The sequence below is a fragment of the Mesoplodon densirostris genome, chromosome 10 (assembly GCF_025265405.1).
Source record: "Mesoplodon densirostris isolate mMesDen1 chromosome 10, mMesDen1 primary haplotype, whole genome shotgun sequence".
Lineage (NCBI taxonomy): Eukaryota > Metazoa > Chordata > Mammalia > Artiodactyla > Ziphiidae > Mesoplodon > Mesoplodon densirostris.
Genome location: NC_082670.1, coordinates 63,568,211 through 63,589,300, shown reverse-complemented (window position 1 = coordinate 63,589,300; position 21,090 = coordinate 63,568,211). Strand labels below are relative to the sequence as shown.

Genomic DNA, 21,090 nt, shown 5'->3' with positions numbered 1-21,090 from the left:
GGAGCACAGGCTCCGGATGCGCAGGCCCAGCGGCCATGGCTCACGGGCCCAGCCGCTCCGCGGCATGTGGGATCCTCCCAGACCGGGGCACGAACCCGTATCCCCTGCATCGGCAGGCGGACTCTTAACCACTTGCGCCACCAGGGAGGCCCTGTGTGACTTTTCTTGATGAGCAAACAGCCAGAGGTGTTTAGGAAAGGTCTATCATTTTTTCTGGTGGCAAGACACCCTAAACTAAATTCATTAGCAGCTCTTCTGTTTGGGATTTTAAAATATTCTCTGACCTATATAAATATATATAAAATTAACTGATGTACCCTATGGCTTTCAGAGCAAAAAAGCAGCATAGTATAACAAAAAAGGACTTGGAGGCTGTCATTTCACTGTTGAAGACAACAAAATCCATGCTCTACCCATGCTTCTCCTCCTCCTCAGAAAGGTTCTTCATGTTTATAATTTTGTGAATAGTAGATACTGCTTTTTAGACACAAGTCAAGTTTTTAGTTCTACATGTATAAGTCATTTAATTATGTTTCTATATTTTCCAACCTTCCAGAAAATATTAGAGGAACACCAGGACAGACATTTGGCTATGTCTTATAAGCAACTAACTGTAATGAGTCATATGGACCAACTCAAGTAAATCAGTTCACTTCTCTGTTTCTCACTTTTCTTTCCCCAAATACATGTGACACAGTATCCCCAATGGTTCATTTATTTGGCAAATATTTATTGAGCTCTTACTCTGTGCTGTGTACCAGTACAAGATGCTGGAGCTACAGTGTGAACAAAATACATAAGGTCCTTGCCCTCATGGAATTGAAAAACTGGTGGATATGAAAGCAATGCTCTTGCAGTTTACACTGTGTATTGGCATTTATTCTATGACACCTTGGCTGCAAAGGATCAGTAACCTCCTTGAGGGCAAGACGTGGCTTAGAGTTTTCATGTTTGCAATGTTTAGGATGATTGGGTAGCTGGCTCTGAGCCCTGAACATGGTCTTAGGCCCAAGAGTCTCTGCTCTTTCTCCTTTTTTAAATGGCCTTTCAGCTGGGGCAGGTTATTGTGGGCATCGAATATTGGATGACAGTGATAATGAAACTGTTTTTTTTCCTCCCAGGACTAACAATGAGTGAATCCTTTTTTATTTTTTAATTTTAATTTTTATTTTTTAAAATTAATTTATTTATTTTTGGCTGTGTTGGGTCTTCGTTTCTGTGCAAGGGCTTTCTCCAGTTGCGGCAAGCAGAGGCCACTCTTCATCGTGGTGCGCGGGCCTCTCACTGTCACGGCCTCTCCCGTTGTGGAGCACAGGCTCCAGACACGCAGGCTCAGTAGTTGTGGCTCATGGGCTTAGTTGCTCCACGGCATGTGGGATCTTCCCAGACCAGGGCTCGAACCCGTGTCCCCTGCATTGGCAGGCAGATTCTTAACCACTGCACCACCAGGGAAGCCCAAATCCTTTTTAAATATAAATATTTAAATATTTGAAATATTCCTTTTTTAATATAAATTATTTAAACTGTTTAGTCCTGAGTTTATAGACATTTGGGGACAGTACGTTCCATATTCATTAAACCTCAGTTGGTTTAAGCTAGTGTCTTTTTCTACCTAGTTTACAACCATGATTGGCCCCTGAAATCTGAATTAGGCCCTTTTGGTTGATTGCATGTAGAGTTAGATATTGCTCACTGATGGTAAAAGAAACAAGGCTGTTTTCACTTTCAGTTTGCACCTGGGTACTTTCTGCCCTTCTCTTGGCTTTCAATTCCCATACATACTCCATTTACCTCGAATAGCTGAGTTTACTATTTAGGAAGCATGGGGAGTATCATGAATAACCCACACCCATCCTCCTTATTACAGATTGAGATCTACTAATTAACCAGGTCCAGGCACAGAGGCCTCTGTTGGGAGGGGCCCTGAGTACCGACTGGGGCCCAGGGTTTAGTCATCTTCCGGCTGAGTCAAGTCCCCGTGCGCCGTAAGCGAGTGTGTAAGTGTCAGAAAGGAGGACTCAGCTCTTGCGAGCTGTCTTTGTCCCTTTCAGCACTATCCACACCCCCAACTTTTCTCTATTCAGAGGGGCAGAAGAAAGGACTAGAAGAGGAGGACAAGTAAAACCTCAGCTGGTCATTCCAGAGGTGGTGGCCCGAGAGAAAGAGAGAGAAGGCAAATAGGGAGACATGGTGGGTGCCTGCAAAACTCATCCCACTTCTATCCAACCTTTCAATCATTTTCTGAGGACTAGGTGGTTCCTCCCATTTCAGCATTATTCTTTTAAGTCAAACTTTGAGGACAAAAGGTGTTTCTTGAACGCCTTCACAAGCAAGATGGTTTAAATTTAGAGTCTCAGTTACTGGACATTTGACTCTTGAAAGCCATTCATTCGATTACTTGTATATTCACAAAGCAAGTGTTTATGGAGGAGTTACCATGTGCAAGGCACTGGGGAAACAGTGATGAAAGACTGTCTCTACCTTGGCGGAGCTTGTTAGCTACAGTGAAGGTAAGAGAAAACTATAAAAGTGTGTTGGAAGAGCCGTGTCCCAGGACCTGTGACTTGCTATGGAAACACAAAGAAGGCCACCCAATCCAGTTTGGGGGTGGGGAGGTCAGAGTTTGTGACATTGAAGCTAAGACCTGAGGGACATTGAATAAACAATGAACCTGGGAAATGAATGCCTACTTGGCTTTTCATCACTGTGGTTTGTAACTCTGGGGAGTATCAGAAAAAAGAAAGGTCTTTCCTGAAAGTAGGCTGCATGGACTACTTGAGTATGAACCTCTGGTCAAAGGCTGGCTCAGAGTGGTCAGCAAGGCTCAGAGAAAACCACGGTCAGCTTCAGTTAGGAGTGGATTGCCCTGCATGCCACAATGTATACCCATGACTTTGGGGCCCAGACTTAAGAAACATTAAAGATATTTCCTGGTTTCCTTTTCTTGACTCAGCTGGAGGAGAAATAAAGGAAGAGTTCATAGTTCTGGAAACATAAGTGCTAAGGATTTCACGTATTGTTATTATTAGAAGCAAAACCTTGTTATCTGTGTTATATAATTACTTATAATCTCTCCTGCCTAAAACAAATTTGGGTACTGTCTTCTGGAAAGATATGAAAGTGTCATGGCATAGAACACTATGAATTTATTATGAGAATGGGGTTGGGGGAGCACTGGAAATGGCACATTGGACCCTGGTAGAGGAAGGCTCCTCCCATAAAGAGGAAGACTTCTGGAATCAGAAATGAGATTCAGCCCTGGGTTGGAACCAGAAGGTGTAAGTTCTCAGGAATGGTTCTGATTCTGACACATTGCAGTCTCAGCCTAGAAACTTCAACCCTTGGGGTGTCAGACTCCACAGGTGTAAAACATAGAGGATTGGGTTCTGTTCATATACTCCCCAAATATTTATTGAGCACCTACTACATGTTAATATTAGCCTATTAGAGAGAATAATAGGAAGTGATTTTTGGTCCTTGACTGAGAGTGGGAGGGCAGGAGGATGGCTCACAGTCTGGTGGAAGAGAACAGACAAGTTATTAGATGTCAATGACAAATGCAAAGTTCTCTTGGGAACATCCGAGAACATATGGGAACCATCCTGGGGAGGCCCACAGGTGGACAAGAACACAGGTGTTGTGTAGGACTAGCATCTCTAAAGTACCCCTGAAACACTGTGCTTTAAAGTACAGACACATGGGGGCTTCCCTGGTGGCACAGTGGTTGAGAGTCCGCCTGCCGATGCAGGGGACATGGGTTCGGGCCCCAGTCCAGGAAGATCCCACATGCCGCAGAGCGGCTGGGCCCGTGAGCCATGGCCTCTGAGCCTGTGCTCGGCAACGGGAGAGGCCACAACAGTGAGAGGCCCGCGTACCGCAAAAAAAAAAAAAAAAGTACAGACACGTGACATTGCTTTATATTCTCGTTTTGTGATTGTATCTTTTGTTTTCACTTTTATGAAAATAACACCATGAAGGAAGGAAACAGAATTCAGGGACTTTGACAGGATTTTCTTTTTTTTTAATTGCTTTCTCATTTTTGTTGCTATTAGCGTCTAGAATGCAGGAAAATCCAATTAAAGTAATAATTTCAAAAAACAGTTTGTACAGAATGTTATAGGTAAAAGTGGAGGAAAGAATACAGGGAACCCCTTTGTGGCTCACCTGATTCTGCTTCCTCTGTACCCTCTCCCCACCTCACCACACACAATATTTGTTTGGCTTTTGCTGGAATATTTTAAAGCAAACTCCAGGCATCCTTTCATTTCATCCATAAATATTTCAGTAGGTATTCTATCAGGGAAGAACTTTTTCAAAATTCATAACCACAATGCCATTATCATGTGATAGAATACCTAGAACATACCATATTTTCCTAATTAACTCAATATTTTTTCAGTTGTTTCATTCAAAGCAGGATCCAAACAAGAACTACACATAGTATATGATTGAAAGGACTCTTAAGTCTCTTTTATTCTGTAATGGTTTTTCCCCCTTCCCCGTTTTTTTTATGCCATTCCCTGAGGAGAGGGAGAAATGAGTCATTCATCCAGTAGAATATCCTACATTCTGGATTGGGCTGGTAGTTTCCTCCTGGTGTCATTTAACTTGTTCTTCTATTTCCTGTTAACTGGATTAGATTTTTTTTTTTCTTGGCTTGAAAACTTCATAGGAGATGCTGTGTACTATCTGATGTATTACATCATGAGGCTGATTGTCCCATTTTTAGAGATGTGAAAATTGATCAATGTGGGCTCAGGTGTTATCAGCATGGTCCATCCAAAGTTCCCTGTCAACCTTTTACCTAATAGTTATTAATGATCATTGGCTAGATTCTTTATTTCATCAGGTGTTCCCAAGTGGTGGTTTTCTGATTCTACTATTCTTTCTGTCTTTATCAGTCGTAATTCTTCTATTAAGAACTCCTGATCATTTCTTTGGTTTCTTTGAAATACAGTTCAAACAGGAAGGCAGAATAAATGCTTGGTTATTTCCCTTTATCTATTTTTAACTCATTTTAATGCATTGTAGTCAGTGTTCTTTGGTGCTCACATTCTCCCCTCCTTGGCTAGTGGAAGTCTCTTCAAGTTGACCTTTATGTGTTTTGACCTGACCCTAGTGGGATTTGATACCTCCTTGCTTTTGAGAATAAGTGTCCACAGCTACTTTCCGATGTAGTAACTAAACTTGGAAAATCCTCACTGGCCCTCCGTCCTTTTTTTTGCCTATCCATGACAAGTAATGGTTTACACTAGTTGTATCAGTTAGGAATGCTTTCTGCTATAAGTAAGCATAAAGAACAGAGTTTTCAATTTTTGCACAGCACAAAAAGTCTGGAGCAGGCAGCTGTTAGCATTTGTTCAGCAGCTCATGAGGTCCAGAGCCAGCATCACTGTGATTCTCTTGGCCTCTCCTTCATGGTTGCAAGATGGCAGCTCCTGTTCCGGGCATCACGCCCACAGTTGGGGCAGGAAGAAAGGAGAAGGCCAGAGCCAGCTGCAGCTGTCCCTTTGTATCAGAAAAGCAAAAGCAAGGGAGGCTGGGAAGTGAGCAATTCATTTTGCTGGTCTTTATAGTCAACACAGGCAAGGGAGCGGGGGTTGAAGTGAATCTAGGGCTACTATTTCTGGGAGAGTGATCTTGAGTCCTGAACCAACTTTCCCTATTTGCTTTTATTTTTTATTTTCATATGAAGTGTAACACTCCTAAATTTGGAAGTGGGGTGGGACAGCTAAAAAGAATTGTGAGTTGGAAATGAGGAAAACATTATTTGCAAGACTTCCCTAAGGAAATAAGCACCGGCCATTTTGACATCCATGATGGTTCAGCATGGCTCCGTTCAGTTATCAGATGCCAACTCCAGGGCCAGGGTCCGTACTGCCAAGTGTCCTGTCTCCTCACATGTGTGAGGGGACAGACCAGTCTCACCTTCATGAAGACAGACACTGCTTTTGAGCTGTAGTGATTCCCTCTGATGCCTGAACACCTTGTGGCCACAGTTTCACCAGAGGATGCCCAACCTTCACACTGTTTTGGCAAAGACCAGTGTTAACCTTCAGCCCGCACTCTGTGCTGACGTGGAAACACTGAGCTTACTCTGCACTGACTGATACATAGCTGCTGCCTGGAGCCTCGGGGTCCTGTGGGCTTGGTCATCCCGGCTCCTCCCTGAGGAACTCACCGGCCTTGCCCAAGACCTTCTCACATTCCAGCAACTGAGGGCTAAGGCCCGGCCTAGTGGGGGCCTGAAGTCCCTTCTCTGGACAACACTAGGGCCATCCATTCTGTGTCCAAACATTTAGTGGTCACGTGGCTCTGATTTTTAAATATTTTGAATCTCTCCCATGGGAAAGAATACTTGTTATTATTCCCACTGGTCATTTCTCTTGACTGTCCATGGTTGAAGGGCAAATGTGTAGTTAATGATAACCAACTCAAGGAAGAGAGGTGGATTAATTCCATCACTGATTGTCTTGGTTTCCTCAAGGCTAATTAATAAGTCATTTGATAGAAAACTCGAGCTACTTTGATACTGAGTTGTTGTTGTTGTTGTTGTTTTTAGTGTTTACACTGCAAGTGAAAGAAGCCAGACACAAAAGAACATACTCTGTATGATTCCACTTATTTTTTATTTTGTTTTATTTTATTTTATTTTTTGGCTGTACTGCGCAGCTTGTGGGATCTTAGTTGCCCAACCAAGGATTGAACCCGTGTCCTCGGCAGTAAAAGCGTGGAGTCCTAACCGCTGGACCGCCAGGGAATTCCCTGTATGATTCCATTTATATGAAGTTGAAAAAGGGGAAACACCCTTGGGGGGAATGCTGACAGGGAAGGGGCATAAGAAAGCTTCTGGGATGCTGGTCTTGTTCTTTTCTATGATCTGGGTGTTGAAACTGCTGGTCACTAACCCAATATCCATCCTCTTCTTTTCTCCTGTCGGAGCCCTGACATCCTTGTTGAGGCTGGGGTGACATGTGACAAGCTGAAAACCACATTTCCTAGCCTACTTTGGAACTAGGGGTGGTAACATGACACACTTTTGGCCAATGAGATGTAAGTGAAAGTTGATGGGACTTTCAGGAAATCTCCTTCAGGTGGACAGGCTCTGTGGGCCATGCCCTTGACCCCTCCAAAGTGCACTGAGGGTATGGTGTCCTCAGCCTTGGCCATCCCAAATGTCCATTCATGTGCTCTTATGTAAAATTCCCCCACATGTCACCTGTTTTGTGGTTTGATTCATTCCTTCAACAAATAATTACTGAACACTTACTATAAGTTGGGCATGTGCTGATCAGGGGTGTTACAGATTCAGATGTCCCCGGGCCAGGCCTGTAATTGGAGATGTAGGTCTAGGGTGAAGGGCGAGAACAGATAAATTGGAGGACCTAGACCCTGGCTAACAAGGAGGACGGGGAGAGTCACTACCCAGCTCTTGCTGATGGTTTGACATGTGAGAAATTCAAATCTCAAGTTTCAAGGTCTTCCCATTTTTCAAGAGAAACCAGAAATCTTTTTATTTTTTTGAAACCAGAAATCTTGATTTTATTTTATGTTTTTCAAAATTAACTCTGCCATGAGGCAGGACTTCTAGCTATGGCAGAGGAAAACTGGAGGAAGTTGGTGTATTAGTTTTCTGTTGCTATGTAACAAATTAGCACAACTTCGCAGCTTAGAACCCAGAGTTCTATATGTGAGAAGTCCAGGCAGACTCAACTGGGTTCTCTGCTTAGTGTCTCACAAGGCTCAAATTAAGGTGTTAGCCAGACTAGGCTCTTATCTAGAGGCTCTGGAAATGGATCCACTTCCACGTTCATTGAGGCCAAAGATATGGCAATATACCACATGAGCATAAACACAAAAATCAAATCCAGTAACATATAAAAATGACCCAGTGGGATTTATCTTGGGAATGCCACGTTGATTTAGCATCTCAAAGTTAATGCAATATATCATATTAATATAATAAAGGCCAAAATATACTTGGTCATGTTAATATATACAGAAAAAGCATTTGTCAAAATTCAACACTCATTCATGATAAAACTCTCAACAAACTCCAAATAAAAGGGAATTTCTTCAGACAGATAAAAAAGAATCTAAGAAAAAACCTACAGCAAACATTGTACTTACTAGCAATAAGACTAAAGGTGTTTTCCATAAGTTTGAGAACAAAGCAAGGATGTCCACTCTCAACACTTCTATTTAATATCACACTGGAAGTTCTAGCCAGTCAAGAAGACAAGAAAAAGAAATTAAAGGTATCCAGTTTGGAAATGAAGAAATAAAACTGTCTTTATTTGCAAATTATTTGATCCTGTATCTGCAAACTACTAGTGAATCTTAAAAAACCAACTAGAACTAATAAATGAGAATGTCAGAGGATACAAAAACCAATAATATTTCTACTGATAATGAACACTCTAAGAATGAAATGAAAACAATGTAATTTGCAATAGCACTAAAAATAAAATACTTAGAAATAAATGTAACAAAAGATGTGTAAGAGGTAAAAATTATAAAACACTTCTCACTAAAAGTTAAAAGATCTAAATAAATGGGGATATATACCATTTTCATGAATTGAAAGACTCACTACTGTTAAGATGGCAATCCTGCCCAAACTGATTTATATATACAATTCCAATCAAAATCAATTTTTTGGGGGTAGAAATTGACACGCCGATCCTAAGGTTTACATGGAAATGCAAATTACCTAGAATAGCAAAACAATTTTGGAAACCAACAACATAGTTGGAGGAATATTTTACTCATTTTCAAAACTTATTATAAAATAATAGTTGTTGAGACTGTGTCACAATGGTGAATGATAGACACATATATCAATGGAGATGAATAGAAAGTCCAGAAAATCCTTATGTTTTTGGTAAATTGATTTTCAACAAAGGTGCCAAGGGAATCGTGAAAAGATATTCTTTTTAACAAATGGTTCTGGGACAATTGGGTATCCATACACAAAAGATAAATTAAAAAATTTACATCATGTATAAAAATTAACTCAAAATCAATTACAGACTTAAATGTTAAATTGAAAACTATAAAACCTGAAAAAACAAACCACAGGAAAAAAATCTTTGTAACTTTGGCTTAGGCAAAAGTTTCTTAGATATGATACCAAAAACACAATTCATAAAAGAAAAATTTGCTAAATTTTAATTCATTGAAACTCAAAACTTTGGCACTTCCAAAGATATCATTTAAAGTATGAAAAGACAAGCCACAGCCTGGGAGAAAATATTTGCAAATTATGTATCTTATTAAGGACGTGTATCTGAAATATATCAAAAATTCTTATAACTCAATAAGACAAACAACCCAGTTAAAAATGGGCAAAAAATTGGGCTTCCCTGGTGGCGCAGTAGTTGAGAGTCCGCCCTTGCCGATGCAGGGGACGCGGGTTCGTGCCCCGGTCCAGGAGGATCCCACATGCCGCGGAGCGGCTGGGCCCGTGAGCCATGGCCGCTGAGCCTGCGCGTCCGGAGCCTGTGCTCCGCAACGGGAGAGGCCACAGCAGTGAGAGGCCCTCATACCGCAAAAAAAGCCACAAAAAACCAAAAAAACAAAACCCTCATACATTGCTGGTGGGAACGTAAAATGTGGTACAGTCACTTCAGAAAACAATTTGTCAGTTCCTTATAATGTTAAACATAGAGTTACAACATGACCCAACAATCCCATCCTGCAATACCCTAGAAAACTGATGGCATGTCCCCATTAAGAGTTTATGTAAATATTCACAGCAACATTATCCATAATAGCAAAAAAATAAATGAAATGTTCATTACCTGGTAAATGGATAAAGAAAATCTAGTGTATCTATCTGATGAATACTATTCAGCAGTAAAAAGGGATGAACTACTTATACATGCTACAACATGGATAAACATTATGCTAAGTGAAAGATGCCAGACACAGAAGACCACACATTGTATGATTCCATTTAAGTGACTTTCTAGAAAAGGCAAATCTGTAGAGATGGAAAACAAATCATTGGTTGCCAAGAGATGGAAATTGGAGTGTGATTGACTGCAAATGCACAGGAGAAAACTTTTGGGGAGTGATGGAAATATTGGGGTGGATCGGGGTGATGGTTGCATAACTTTATAAATTTACTAGAAGTCATTGAATTACCATGTATTAACGGTGAACTTTATGGTATGCAGATCATACCTCAATAAAACTATTAAACAAAACCATTGACTCGGGCCTCCCTGGTGGCGCAAGTGGTTGAGAGTCCGCCTGCCGATGCAGGGGATACGGGTTCGTGCCCCGGTCTGGGAGGATCCCATATGCCACGGAGCGGCTGGGCCCGTGAGCCATGGCCGCTGAGCCTGCGCGTCCGGAGCCTGCACGTCCGGAGCCTGTGCTCCGCAACGGGGGAGGCCACAACAGTGAGAGGCCCGCATACCGCCAAAAAAAAAAAAAAAAAAAAAAAAACCAAAAAAAAAACCATTGACTCTTCCAATTTTAAAATGTTCTTGGGAATTCCCTGGCCGTCCAGTGGTTTAGGACTCTGCGCTTTCACTGCTGAGGGCCTGAGTTCAATCCCTGTTTGGGGAACTAAGATCCTACAAGCCGCAGGGCATGCTCCCCAGCCCCCCGAAAAAATGTTCCCAACTAATTCAAATTCTTAAAGGACCTTTGTGGAAAAAGAAAGACCCCAAGTTTATGGTGCAAGCCCTTGGGTTGCCTACTTGCACCCCCAGTGCTAAGCTGCATGAATAGAAATTTGAATAAAATAAAATCCTTGTCCTCCGGGAGTTTAAGATCCAAAGGGAGAAAATGGAACACTAAACAGTTACAAAACCCTATGATAAATATTACAAGCAGGATGTACAGGGAGGTTTGGGTCCAGAGAATGCCTGGCTCTGACTGAGCAGGGCTGGGGGTGCCACAGATGAGGCTGGACACTCAAGTGAGGTTTTGAAGGGTTCAGGAGGTTGCAAGTGTAGAAAGTGGAGAAAAGGGGTGGGTGACATTTCCAGGCAGAGGGAACAGAATGGGCAAAGGCTCGGAGGTATGAAAAAGCAATTCCCTTTCTGAGAACTGAGAAGGTTGGAGATGTGGTTCACCTGGAGATAAAGAACAGGAAAGGAAGGCAGGGGCCAGATTGTGAAGGGCTTGGCAGGCAGTGTTAAAGTCTTTGGACAAAAGATTAAGCAGAATTTATTTGTTGGAGGAATATGGGCATCCTTCTTGTGGCCTGAATTAAACTTTGTATATCTTGGAAGCATCATATTGCACTAATTGAAAAAATATCCATTAATATACTGCTTATCATGTGCCAGGCACTGTTTTAATACTTTATATAAACTACCTTAATCCTATCAACAGTGATTCTCAAATTCTAACCTGCATCAGATTCACCTGGAAGTCTTCTTAAAACAGAGAGTTTCTAATTTAGTAGGTCTGGAGTGGAGCCCGAGAATTTGCATTTCAGTCCAGTTCCCAGCTGCTGCTGCTAGTTTCCAGGGAGCACACTGGGAGAACAACGGCCTTACACCCATCTTATAAGAATGATATCATTATCATCACCATCATTCCCATTTTACAGAGGAGGAAACAGATGGAAGGTTAAGCAATCTGCCCCCAAGGCCATATAACTCTTGGTGGTGGGGCTGGCAGTCAATGCTAGGCAATGTCTGCCATGCTTCCCAGTTCACAGGTTGCAAACAAACAGAGTTAAGGGCTGGCATTTTCAATCCTTCATTGCAACTATCAAAAATATATTACACACATACACACACACACTCACGCACAGGCCTTAACTGACATCTGAGATAAAAGAACTAGGGATGCTAACTGATGCCAAGGGGGTAGTGAGGGAAAGTCTTTGAGAGACACTTGAGTCCATTCCAATGAAGTATTATTTTGGTCCTACTGGATGAAGCCAGGATTCAGATATGCTCAAGTATCGATGTACAAAATGACTAATTAAATACGTAAAAGGAAATCATTAAATGTCACTACTCAAAACTGAAACGTACAAGTCCTCAATCTCTGTTGTTTTCAATATATTTATTTTAAATGTTTTATAAATTATGAAAATTAACAATATATAGAGAAGATAACCTTGTTATACATGCTGCTTTGGGGGGGGTAGTCCCAAGAAGAAAATGGCAATTCTTCCATGAATCGGCTTGCTTTTCACATCTTGATCTAATTTGTAGCATCTCCCTGGTTGCCTTCCAATAAACAACTTCTTCCCTAAATTGGTGGCATTATGTTATTTCTGAGATCTGAATCACAGAGACTGTAGTCCAAGCCTGCATGCTCCATCTTGTCGTTTGTGTAGAGTGCTGTATATCTAATTAAAGCTTCTTACAGGTCCATAAAAAGACCTAACATTAAAAAAGCAGTCTGGTTTGGAGAAAGCCCCAGGGCAGAATGAAGGAGGGGGTTCTTCATTAACAATAAACACATTTTCTTGAATTCCAAGTTAAGCAATCATATATTAATTTGTACTTGAATATTTTTAAATGTTGCCTAAGCATGATCAGATCATGTTACCACATTGATGGTGCGGGACTGAAAACGGGTCATGTTCTTGCCAGCAACACTCCAGCTTCCCAGGAAACACTGGGGATGAATAAATGATTTACCACGTGGCCAGGACTGCAGCCCTCTCTCTGGAAGAGAATTTGAGCCAACTTGATTTAAACCAAGGTATTATTCTATTCCTTTTCATTTATTGTTTTTGCTATTCTTATGCCCTGTTGCCCTTATAGAATTTATTCAAAACCTGAGTTACACAGCAGCAATATAAGTACTCTATTTTCCAAGGGCTTATCTACTAAGGCCATTGTTTTGTGATTACTGTTCTATCTCAGGGGCTACAGACCTGGCCTGGAGGTCCTCAACCACTGGAATTCCCTTGGGAGACCATTAGCATGGTATTTTTTTCCCCTTTACTTGGTTACAGGGTTCCCTGAATAGTGATATCTCCCTAAGGAGAAAAGTGCAAGGCCTTCCCGTTTGCCAGTAACAAAGGAATGAATTCCACAAACCAAGTTAGAAGCTCTTGCTTAACATACTGCTAGTTAGAATGTCAGTGTCAAAGTGAGATTATTCTTTTATGATCTTTCTAAGCCAGTGTTATCTCAGAGTTGGGGCCTTGACTCAGCCCTGAGGGACAGAGGCCCACCTGAGGCCTAAAGCCCCAGGCTTTCCCCAGCCAATGATCCATCACCCCATGCCAGAGCCTTAGGGTAACTGGGAGTCCCCCTTTAACCTTCTGTTATTACCCTGAGGGTTTGTACCTCCCAACAATCCACTCTTGCTTCCAAGTCATCTTCAGACAGGCAAAGTAGATGCCAAGGAGACAGTCTGAAAAGAAAAGGTTTCTGACATTTGCAGGTCAGCAGAGACATTTGCTAAAGCCATCTAGATTTTTCTTCTCCGTCCAGTCAATTTAATCAAACTTGGAGCATCTAAGCAGCTCCCGCCTCCCCCCACATTGTGTCCTTCTTTGCTAGGGGTCCTTCCTTGGGGGAGGGGTGGAGAGCAGGGAGAATCATTAAGGGAAAAAGCAGGTTGGAGAAATCTGGCATCTGGCTTGTCACTCCCTTCCAGAAAACCCGGAGAGCTGATCTCCATTGCGCACCAAGCTTCCAAGGGTGGGAGACGTGAGCCCCTGCCCCTGTCTCCCACCCTCCCAAACCCTCCTCTCCGGCGAGAGCTAAGTTCCCTTCGGGAGCCACCGACCTGGTGACCATGCCGCTGAACCATCCAGTGCACAGTTAATGCCTGGAGTGTTCTGAATCCCTGACTTCACATGCTTTAATACTTCCCACGACCTTTCGCCTTTCCACGCTTTTCTAGAGGAGGCAGCCTGGCCAAGCAAGGGTCTCCCGCTGACCTTTAAAGCCAGCGCTGCATTCGGATGCTGGGCTTTTTCTCTTTTTTAAAAATGGCAACACAATCAACAAAATTCCTTCAAATTGGGTTCCCAAAGAGAAGAAACTGTAAAGAATATGTATGTGTATACGTGAATGTATATTGATTTTTTTCCCTTTCCTTGCTTAAACCTGGGCGGGAGATGGGGGGAAACTTTAAAAGGGTAAAGCGCCTGGCGCCCTCGGCCTCGCGTCCCAGGACCCAGAGTCTGGTGAGGACGCGATCCCTTCCCTCCGATTTCCCCCGACGGCTCGCGCTACTTTTCTGGGCCATTGTCCCATGTCCCTAGTGCTTCCTCCTTCATCATCCCTTCTGTTCGGGCACCTCGCCCGCTTCCTACCGCCAGCCGCAGCCCAGACTCGCTGGGGTCGGGATGATGCCAGGATGCCCTCCAGTAGCCCGCGCGCCGGAGCCCGCAGGTGCGCCCCGTCCCTCCCTCCCTCCCCGCGGCCCCGCCCCGTCCCTCCCTCCCCGCGGCCCCGCCCCGGCGCTTACATCACAGTGACGCGCGCCCCGCGCAGGCGCAAGTTGGTCCCCACCCCCTCCCCGCGGACGGCCGCCTGTTCGGTATTATGATTAGCGCTGGGTGCGGGGATTCGGTGGCCGGGAGGGAGTTGTCGGCGCCGCGGCCGCTGCGGACGGACGCCCGCCTGCTGGCTGAGGTAGGGGCGAGCGTGGAGCGCGGCCGGGCGCGGCGGCCGTGGGCGGGGGTGGGGCCGGCCTCCGCCGCCTAGTCGCCTCCGCCGTTGCCGGGCGCCGGAGCCGGGCTCCCGCCGCAGGCGGAAAGTAAGTTGCGCGCTCCGCGCTGCCCGCGCCGCGCGCCCGGGAGGACGCGGGGACCTGGCTGCTGCGGCCCCGACCCCGCGCGGCGGCGGCGCGGCCTGGCGGCGGGCGGCGGCGGGGCCCGGATGGGAGCCGGCACTGCGGCGGCTGGCCGCGGGCGCCCGGAGGCCCTGCCCTTGCGGCCGCGGCGGGATTGCGGCACCTCGGGAGGCGCCCGCATCCCCGCGCCCCGCCCCGGAGCGGGCCGAGTGCGGCGCCCGCGGGGCTCCGCTCCCAGGTTTTCTTGTGCGGTGTGTATTCTTCACCAAAGGTGTTTTCCTTTTTCAAAAGAATCTGGAAATCTGGCGTAGCAGGGGGGTTCCTTGCTAAAACTGCAGCCGTAAAATAGAATGGGGATATTGTTGTCTGTAGAGAAAGGGTATTGGGGTAAGGAAGGAGGAGCAGTGCCGTTCCCGAGGGACAGCTAGAATTTTTCAGATTGGAAAACCTCCGTTCTTTTCCATAGTCATCGCCTGTTGATATCTTTCTGGACCGTTTTACAGAAACCTTCCTGCCTTTTACTTGGACTTGGGATCCAGGAAAGTGACAGCCTTTTATCCTGGAGGGCGGGCGGGGGGGGGGTTCCTGGAGCTGTGCTGTTCCAACAGTTGCATCAGATAAAATTCAATAGCTTCATAGGGAATTCGGTTCAAGTCCAGTATTTGGAGGGGAGAGGAGGGATTTAGCAGTAGGGTTCTTCAACCTATAGACGTCTGAGGATATCGGATTTTTCACACTGTCAAGTTACTTTTTTCCCCTTCCATTTAATTGAGTACATTTCCACAGTTTTAGGAGCAGGTGGTAAAGCTGACTTAATGCGTTTCACGTTTTATGGTGAAAGGTGAAGCATGGCTAGCAGGTGATGGAACTGCAAATGTCTGCATACTGATCAGATTCCACCTGATTCCTATCAAGCATCAGTTGCCTCAGTTTGGGTTCCTTGTATGGGGTTGGGGTGCTAGTCCCAAATCAGTCTAATTTATCAGAATGTATATCTGTGTACTTTAACGTCTGGGGTTGTCAAGGCTTATGTAATCAATTTGTTAATTTATAATCTTGTTATATGGCTCTCCAGATTTATAAAATCATTCCCTGAAGGAAATCTGTCTTCACCGTCTGCTTAAATATTTCTCTTGGAATTGGATTCCTGGAGAGAAATGTTCTGTACTAGTGGTGATTAACGCATACTAATTAGACAAGTTTAAAAAAAAATCATGTTGATTCTTTTGACTATCTAATTGTCTCTATTAGGAAAACATGACATTCCCATTTTACAGAACTAGAAATGAGAGAAATGACATTCCCAAGGTCACTTATTGAAGCAGTATAGTAATTGAAAATCAGGTGCACTGTGTTAACTTTTCTTAATACTCCATTTTTAAGGCTTTCCATGTAGGGAATTTTGACACCTTTCTGTTTTTTAAATTTGCACAGTTTTTATTTTCTTCTGTGCAGAAAAGTTACTCTCACCGTATTAATTTTTTTTTACTATTTTTAGTAAGTTTTTCTGTATTATTGCAGTAAGATCCATTTGTATAAAACATACAAGGACTCAGAAGTTATGTAATTTTTATTATTCTAGAACAGAAGTATAGATTGAGCCTTTATGGGTCAAATGTAATCCCATAATCCTAAAATGAAGGCTTTCAAATGTCCTTATTAAAAGTGAAGGGCTTGGGCTTCCCTTGTGGCGCAGTGGTTGAGAATCTGCCTGCTAATGCAGGGGACATGGGTTCGAGCCGTGGTCTGGGAGGATCCCACATGCCGCGGAGCAACTAGGCCCGTGAGCCACAACTACTGAGCCTGCGCGTCTGGAGCCTGTGCTCCGCAAAAAGGCCTCGATAGTGAGAGGCCCGCGCACCACGATGAAGAGTGGCCCCCGCTTGCCACAACTAGAGAAAGCCCTCGCACAGAAACGAAAACCCAACACAGCAAAAATAAATGAATTAATAAACTCCTACCCTCAACATCTAAAAAAAAAAAAAAAACTGAAGGGCTTTCAGATATTTTTTTTTTTTTTTTTTTTTTGCGGTATATGGGCCTCTCACTGTTGTGGCCTCTCCCGTTGCGGAGCACAGGCTCCGGACGCACAGGCCCAACGGCCATGGCTCACGGGCCCAGCCGCTCCGCGGCATGTGGGATTTTCCCAGACCGGGGCACGAACCCGTGTCCCCTGCATCGGCAGGCGGACTCTCAACCACTGCGCCACCAGGGAAGCCCCCAGATATTTTTACTGGGCGCAGGAAATACTATTGGTCTAAACTTTGCTATGGATGTTTCATATAGAAAGTGAAACCAAATAGAAAAAAACTTTATTTTGGAGATATTGAGCAGCCCAGGTTCTAAGCACTGGTATAAATAAGGCTTGATTTCTTCCCTGTAGCAGCTTGTCTGAGCCTAAGAACTCATTACACAGCCCGGGAAGAAAAGGGTACAAGTACACTTTCCACATGGTCAGAATTTTAGGAATTAAAAACATAGATGTGAGGAACTCTGAAGACTTGATTTTACTGCATGCCAGCTATTTGCCTAACAACCAAGAGGTAGAATTTTTAGCTAAGATGCTTTTATAAGAAAACTAATTATTTAGAATATGGATACTTCCCAGTGTGCATGTATGTGCTGGTCAGCTCTTAGAGCAAGTTAGGTGGAAAAGTTGAGTGGTTTGTAGCAGTTTTGAAGGTAAACTAGCCTATGATCATCTATTCATGGAGCCTTTGTCTACTTTTGGGGCCCTGGGTTAGAGGATAGCAGTAGAAAAGTGAATAAAAATTAGTTCCTGCCTTTACAGGCTATTGTATTTTTTGTTTTATTTATTTACTTATTTATTTATAAAAATAAATAAAAGGCTGCGTTGGGTCTTCGTTGCAGTGATTGGAGACTCTTTGTTGTGGTGCACGGGCTTGTCACTGCAGTGGCTTCTCTTGTTGCGGAGCACGGGCTCTAGGTGTGCAGGCTTCAGTAGTTGTGGCACGTGGGCTCAGTAGTTGTGGCTCGCGGGCTCTAGAGTGCAGACTCAGTAGTTGTGGTGCACGGGCTTAGTTGCTCCGCGGCATGTAGGATCTTCCCGGATCAGGGCTCGAACCCGTGTCCCCTGCATTGGCAGGCGGAATCTTAACCACCGCGCCACCAGGGAAGTCCCAAGCTATTATAAATTATATTTACACTAAGGTAAACAATAACAGTAGGATCAAATGCTGTGGTGAGACATAGGCAGGACCCCTGGGCAAGGAACAGTCTGACTTGGGAATGCTTCACAGAGAAGGTGATGGTTGAACCAGTCTTGAAGGATGGGTAGAGTTCCCAGGCAGAGAAAAGGGCAAAGGGCTCCAGAGGTTCAGGGAGGGGGAAAAGACAAGGTCAGGTGGTGGAGGAAGAACTTAGATCCAAGTGGGTGAAAGGGAGTTGAGGAAGTAGAGACAGGGTGCAGCTGTTTTTGATTTTTTTAAGACCATGGAAAGGAAGGGGGAGGAGTGGGGCAGTACCTTTGGGGATGGAGGGGGACATGTTTTATTTTGTTTTAGTTTGGGAAGAGCTGGTGTACAATCTCTCGGACTTAATAGCCTCACAAGTGAGCACTGGAAATGTGTTGTCTGTTCTGGATGATCTGGAGTTGCATTATTCACACTGCGGATTATTTCCTTATCTTGTTTTTCCGTGTATCTGCTTTGGGTTGAGGCCTTAGATCCCGTGGGAAACCATTTCTTGCTGGTGGTAGGGGAGGAACCTGACTAAAGAGGATTCCTGCTCTATCTTTCCTGAACATTTATTTCTCTGCTGTTACTTCCAGAGCCTCCTGAGATTCTGCTTTGGCACCTCCAGCGTTTGGCCTCTGCTCAGGTAGGCTCTTTCCTGACAAAGAAGGCCTTTCTCTCCTTCCTTGTTGTGTCCTATTCCCCAGACTGCTGCCATGTGACTACAGCAGTTACTTCAGAGTTGGAGGGCATTGGCTGCCCATGCACCATGATGGGTTTAAGTTCTGGAGTGTCTCCAGGCTCACAGCAAGACTGGGGGGAGGGGTGTCTGTCTGACTATCTAAACACATAACCCCTCAGCTACATGTTGGCCTGAAATGTGATGTTGATTATGAAATCAGGGCTCCAGAAATGTAGGTTACAGGACATGTAACTGGTCAAATCGTAGCCTCAGTGGGCCTCAGTTTCTCAGTTGTTGACGTGCAGTTACCTCTCTCAAATCCAGAAGACTGTCAGCTCCTTGGAGCCAGAGACCCCTTCTTTGATTTCTATATCCCCAGACCAGTGTAGTGCTTCACACATAGTCAGTGTACCCAAGAAGTGTCCTGGCGAAGAAACTTCAAAAATCTGAACTTTAGTTTGTTGCCCATTAGTGGAAACCATACCCATTTTATCCAGATGAGTTGGATTGAAATTGCTCTTCATTCATAGAATTCCAGAGCTAGAAGCAAATCTTCCACTCTACACTGCCATGCAGTAGATGCTCAAGAAATGTTTGTTCCTGTCCTGAATTCCTTGAGTAAATGACCCCACCTGCTACCACTCTCCACTAGTCATTCTATATTGCCCTCTTTGCTTTGCCCCCTGTGCATTGAGTTCCTGGATTCTACTTGCTAAACGTGTCTCCTCCATTACATCCTCGCCATCACCGCCCAGGTACAGGCTGCCCTCATTTTTAAGTCTTTAATCATTTATCTGGAGACATTTTCACTGGTCTCCTTACCTGTGTCCAAGCTCTAGTCTTGCCCTTCCAATCTGATCTTCACTTTGCTGCCAGAGTGGTTTGTTTAACTGTCATCTCTGATTGCCGTTCCCCTGCTCAGGATTCTTCCTTGGCTTCTTAGGGCCAGCTTTCATTTGTCCATTTAATAAAGTATACCTGGATATTTTGGGCAGATGCTATACTTGGCGGGCCCTGGGATGGAGAGCTGAATAAAACAGACGTGCGTCTTAACGCGGGCTGAATTTATCATGTAGTCTAGTGGGGGACACAGATTATTAATCACATAATCACACAAATAATTATATAACCACAATTGTGATAAGGGCCATAATGGAAAAGGGCCTGGTGCTGTGAGAGGGCGTGGGGAGCTGGTGTGCAGGAGTGTGGGAGGGGAGGGAGAGGATACGGTCAGGAAGGTGACCTTTACGCTGGGCCCTGAAGCATGGTTGAGGGCTAGCCAGATGTGAGGAATGCAACTGATGTGCATAGGATACAAGGACCTTTGGGTATCTGGCCCTTACCTACCTGTCTAACCTTGTCTCTTACACTCTGCTCTGCATCTATTGCTGTCCTAATCACACTAAGGCCTCTTTCCCACCATGGCCAATTTCAGTTCTTAGCTCAAACAAAAAAATTAATTTCTCTGAGATGCCTCCTGTGAACTCCTGAAGGCAGATTTAGGGGAAAGAACACCTCTTCCAGCCTCCTTGTCCCTTTGAGAGGTGTAAATAATGTGGGGCAGCGGCCTTCCTATTATATCCAGTACAGGCATTTAGGGGCAGTTTCTTGGGCCAATAAGGGGTGAGGGTACCGATGTCAAACTAAGATGAGGAAGTAAGTATACAACCCCTCTAAAATATCAGACTCTCCTGAGAGGGAAGCCATTTGTGAAAAGTTGGGGAAAAAAATCCTGGGGTGATTTTGATCCCACTCACAACTTGGTAATATGTATTATTGCCTTTTGATTTCATAATAACTGTCCAAGGTGGTGATTATCTTTGTTTTATAGAAAAAGACATGCCTGTTGGCAGAAGTTGAGTCATTTGTTGGGCTTCATGTCCTGTGGTACTCTTTTTTTTTCTTTTTCTTTTTTTTTTTTTTTTTTGCGGTACACGGGCCTCTCACTGTTGTGGCCTCTCCCGTTGCGGAGCACAGGCTCCGGACGCGCAGGCTCAGCGGCCATGGCTCACAGGCCCAGCCGCTCCGTGGCATGTGGGATCTTCCCAGACCGGGGCACGAACCCGTGTCCCCTGCATCGGCAGGTGGACTGTCAACCACTGCGCCACCAGGGAAGCCCTGTGTGGTACTCTTTTGTGCTAAGGTGCTGCTCCTCATATTTGCTGAATAAATGAATTTTGATCATTTTTTAAGTGCGCCTCTGTGGTGAAGATAATAAAAGTTGACTCTGTGGTACTTTGAAATGTGACTCTTAGGTTGCTGTCCCAGCTTTTCTCTGATGTTCCCTCCCCTTCTATGTTCAGACACACCTCTTAGGTCATTATATTGTCTTCATATTGCATAGCTAGGGGAAAATGTTTGAATAATATATCTAACTGTGTTTAATATTTAGCCATGTTGCTTCTTTTATATTAAAGAGATTATATTTTAGGTAATGTAGGTTTCACTCTTACAGTGTAACTTATGTAGGTAAAGTTC

The 21,090-nt window shown here is 44.3% G+C and overlaps 1 protein-coding gene across 4 annotated transcripts in view; it reads left to right on the top strand.

The window, feature by feature from the left end:
• The first annotated feature begins 14,456 nt into the window (after positions 1 to 14,456).
• Positions 14,457 to 21,090, top strand: part of SNRK (SNF related kinase) — a 63,236-nt gene continuing 56,602 nt past the window's right edge. For 2 of the 4 annotated variants that reach the window (XM_060109780.1, XM_060109781.1), the window contains exon 1: positions 14,488 to 14,576. Coding sequence is in view for 1 of the 4 variants with exons in the window: in XM_060109779.1 (XP_059965762.1) it covers positions 14,487 to 14,576; positions 18,527 to 18,576 (140 nt within the window). In the remaining 3 variants the exon portion in view is untranslated. Of the gene's footprint in view, positions 14,577 to 18,526; positions 18,577 to 21,090 lie in introns of all 4 variants that reach the window. The other 2 variants (XM_060109779.1, XM_060109782.1) reach the window with 2 other exon arrangements.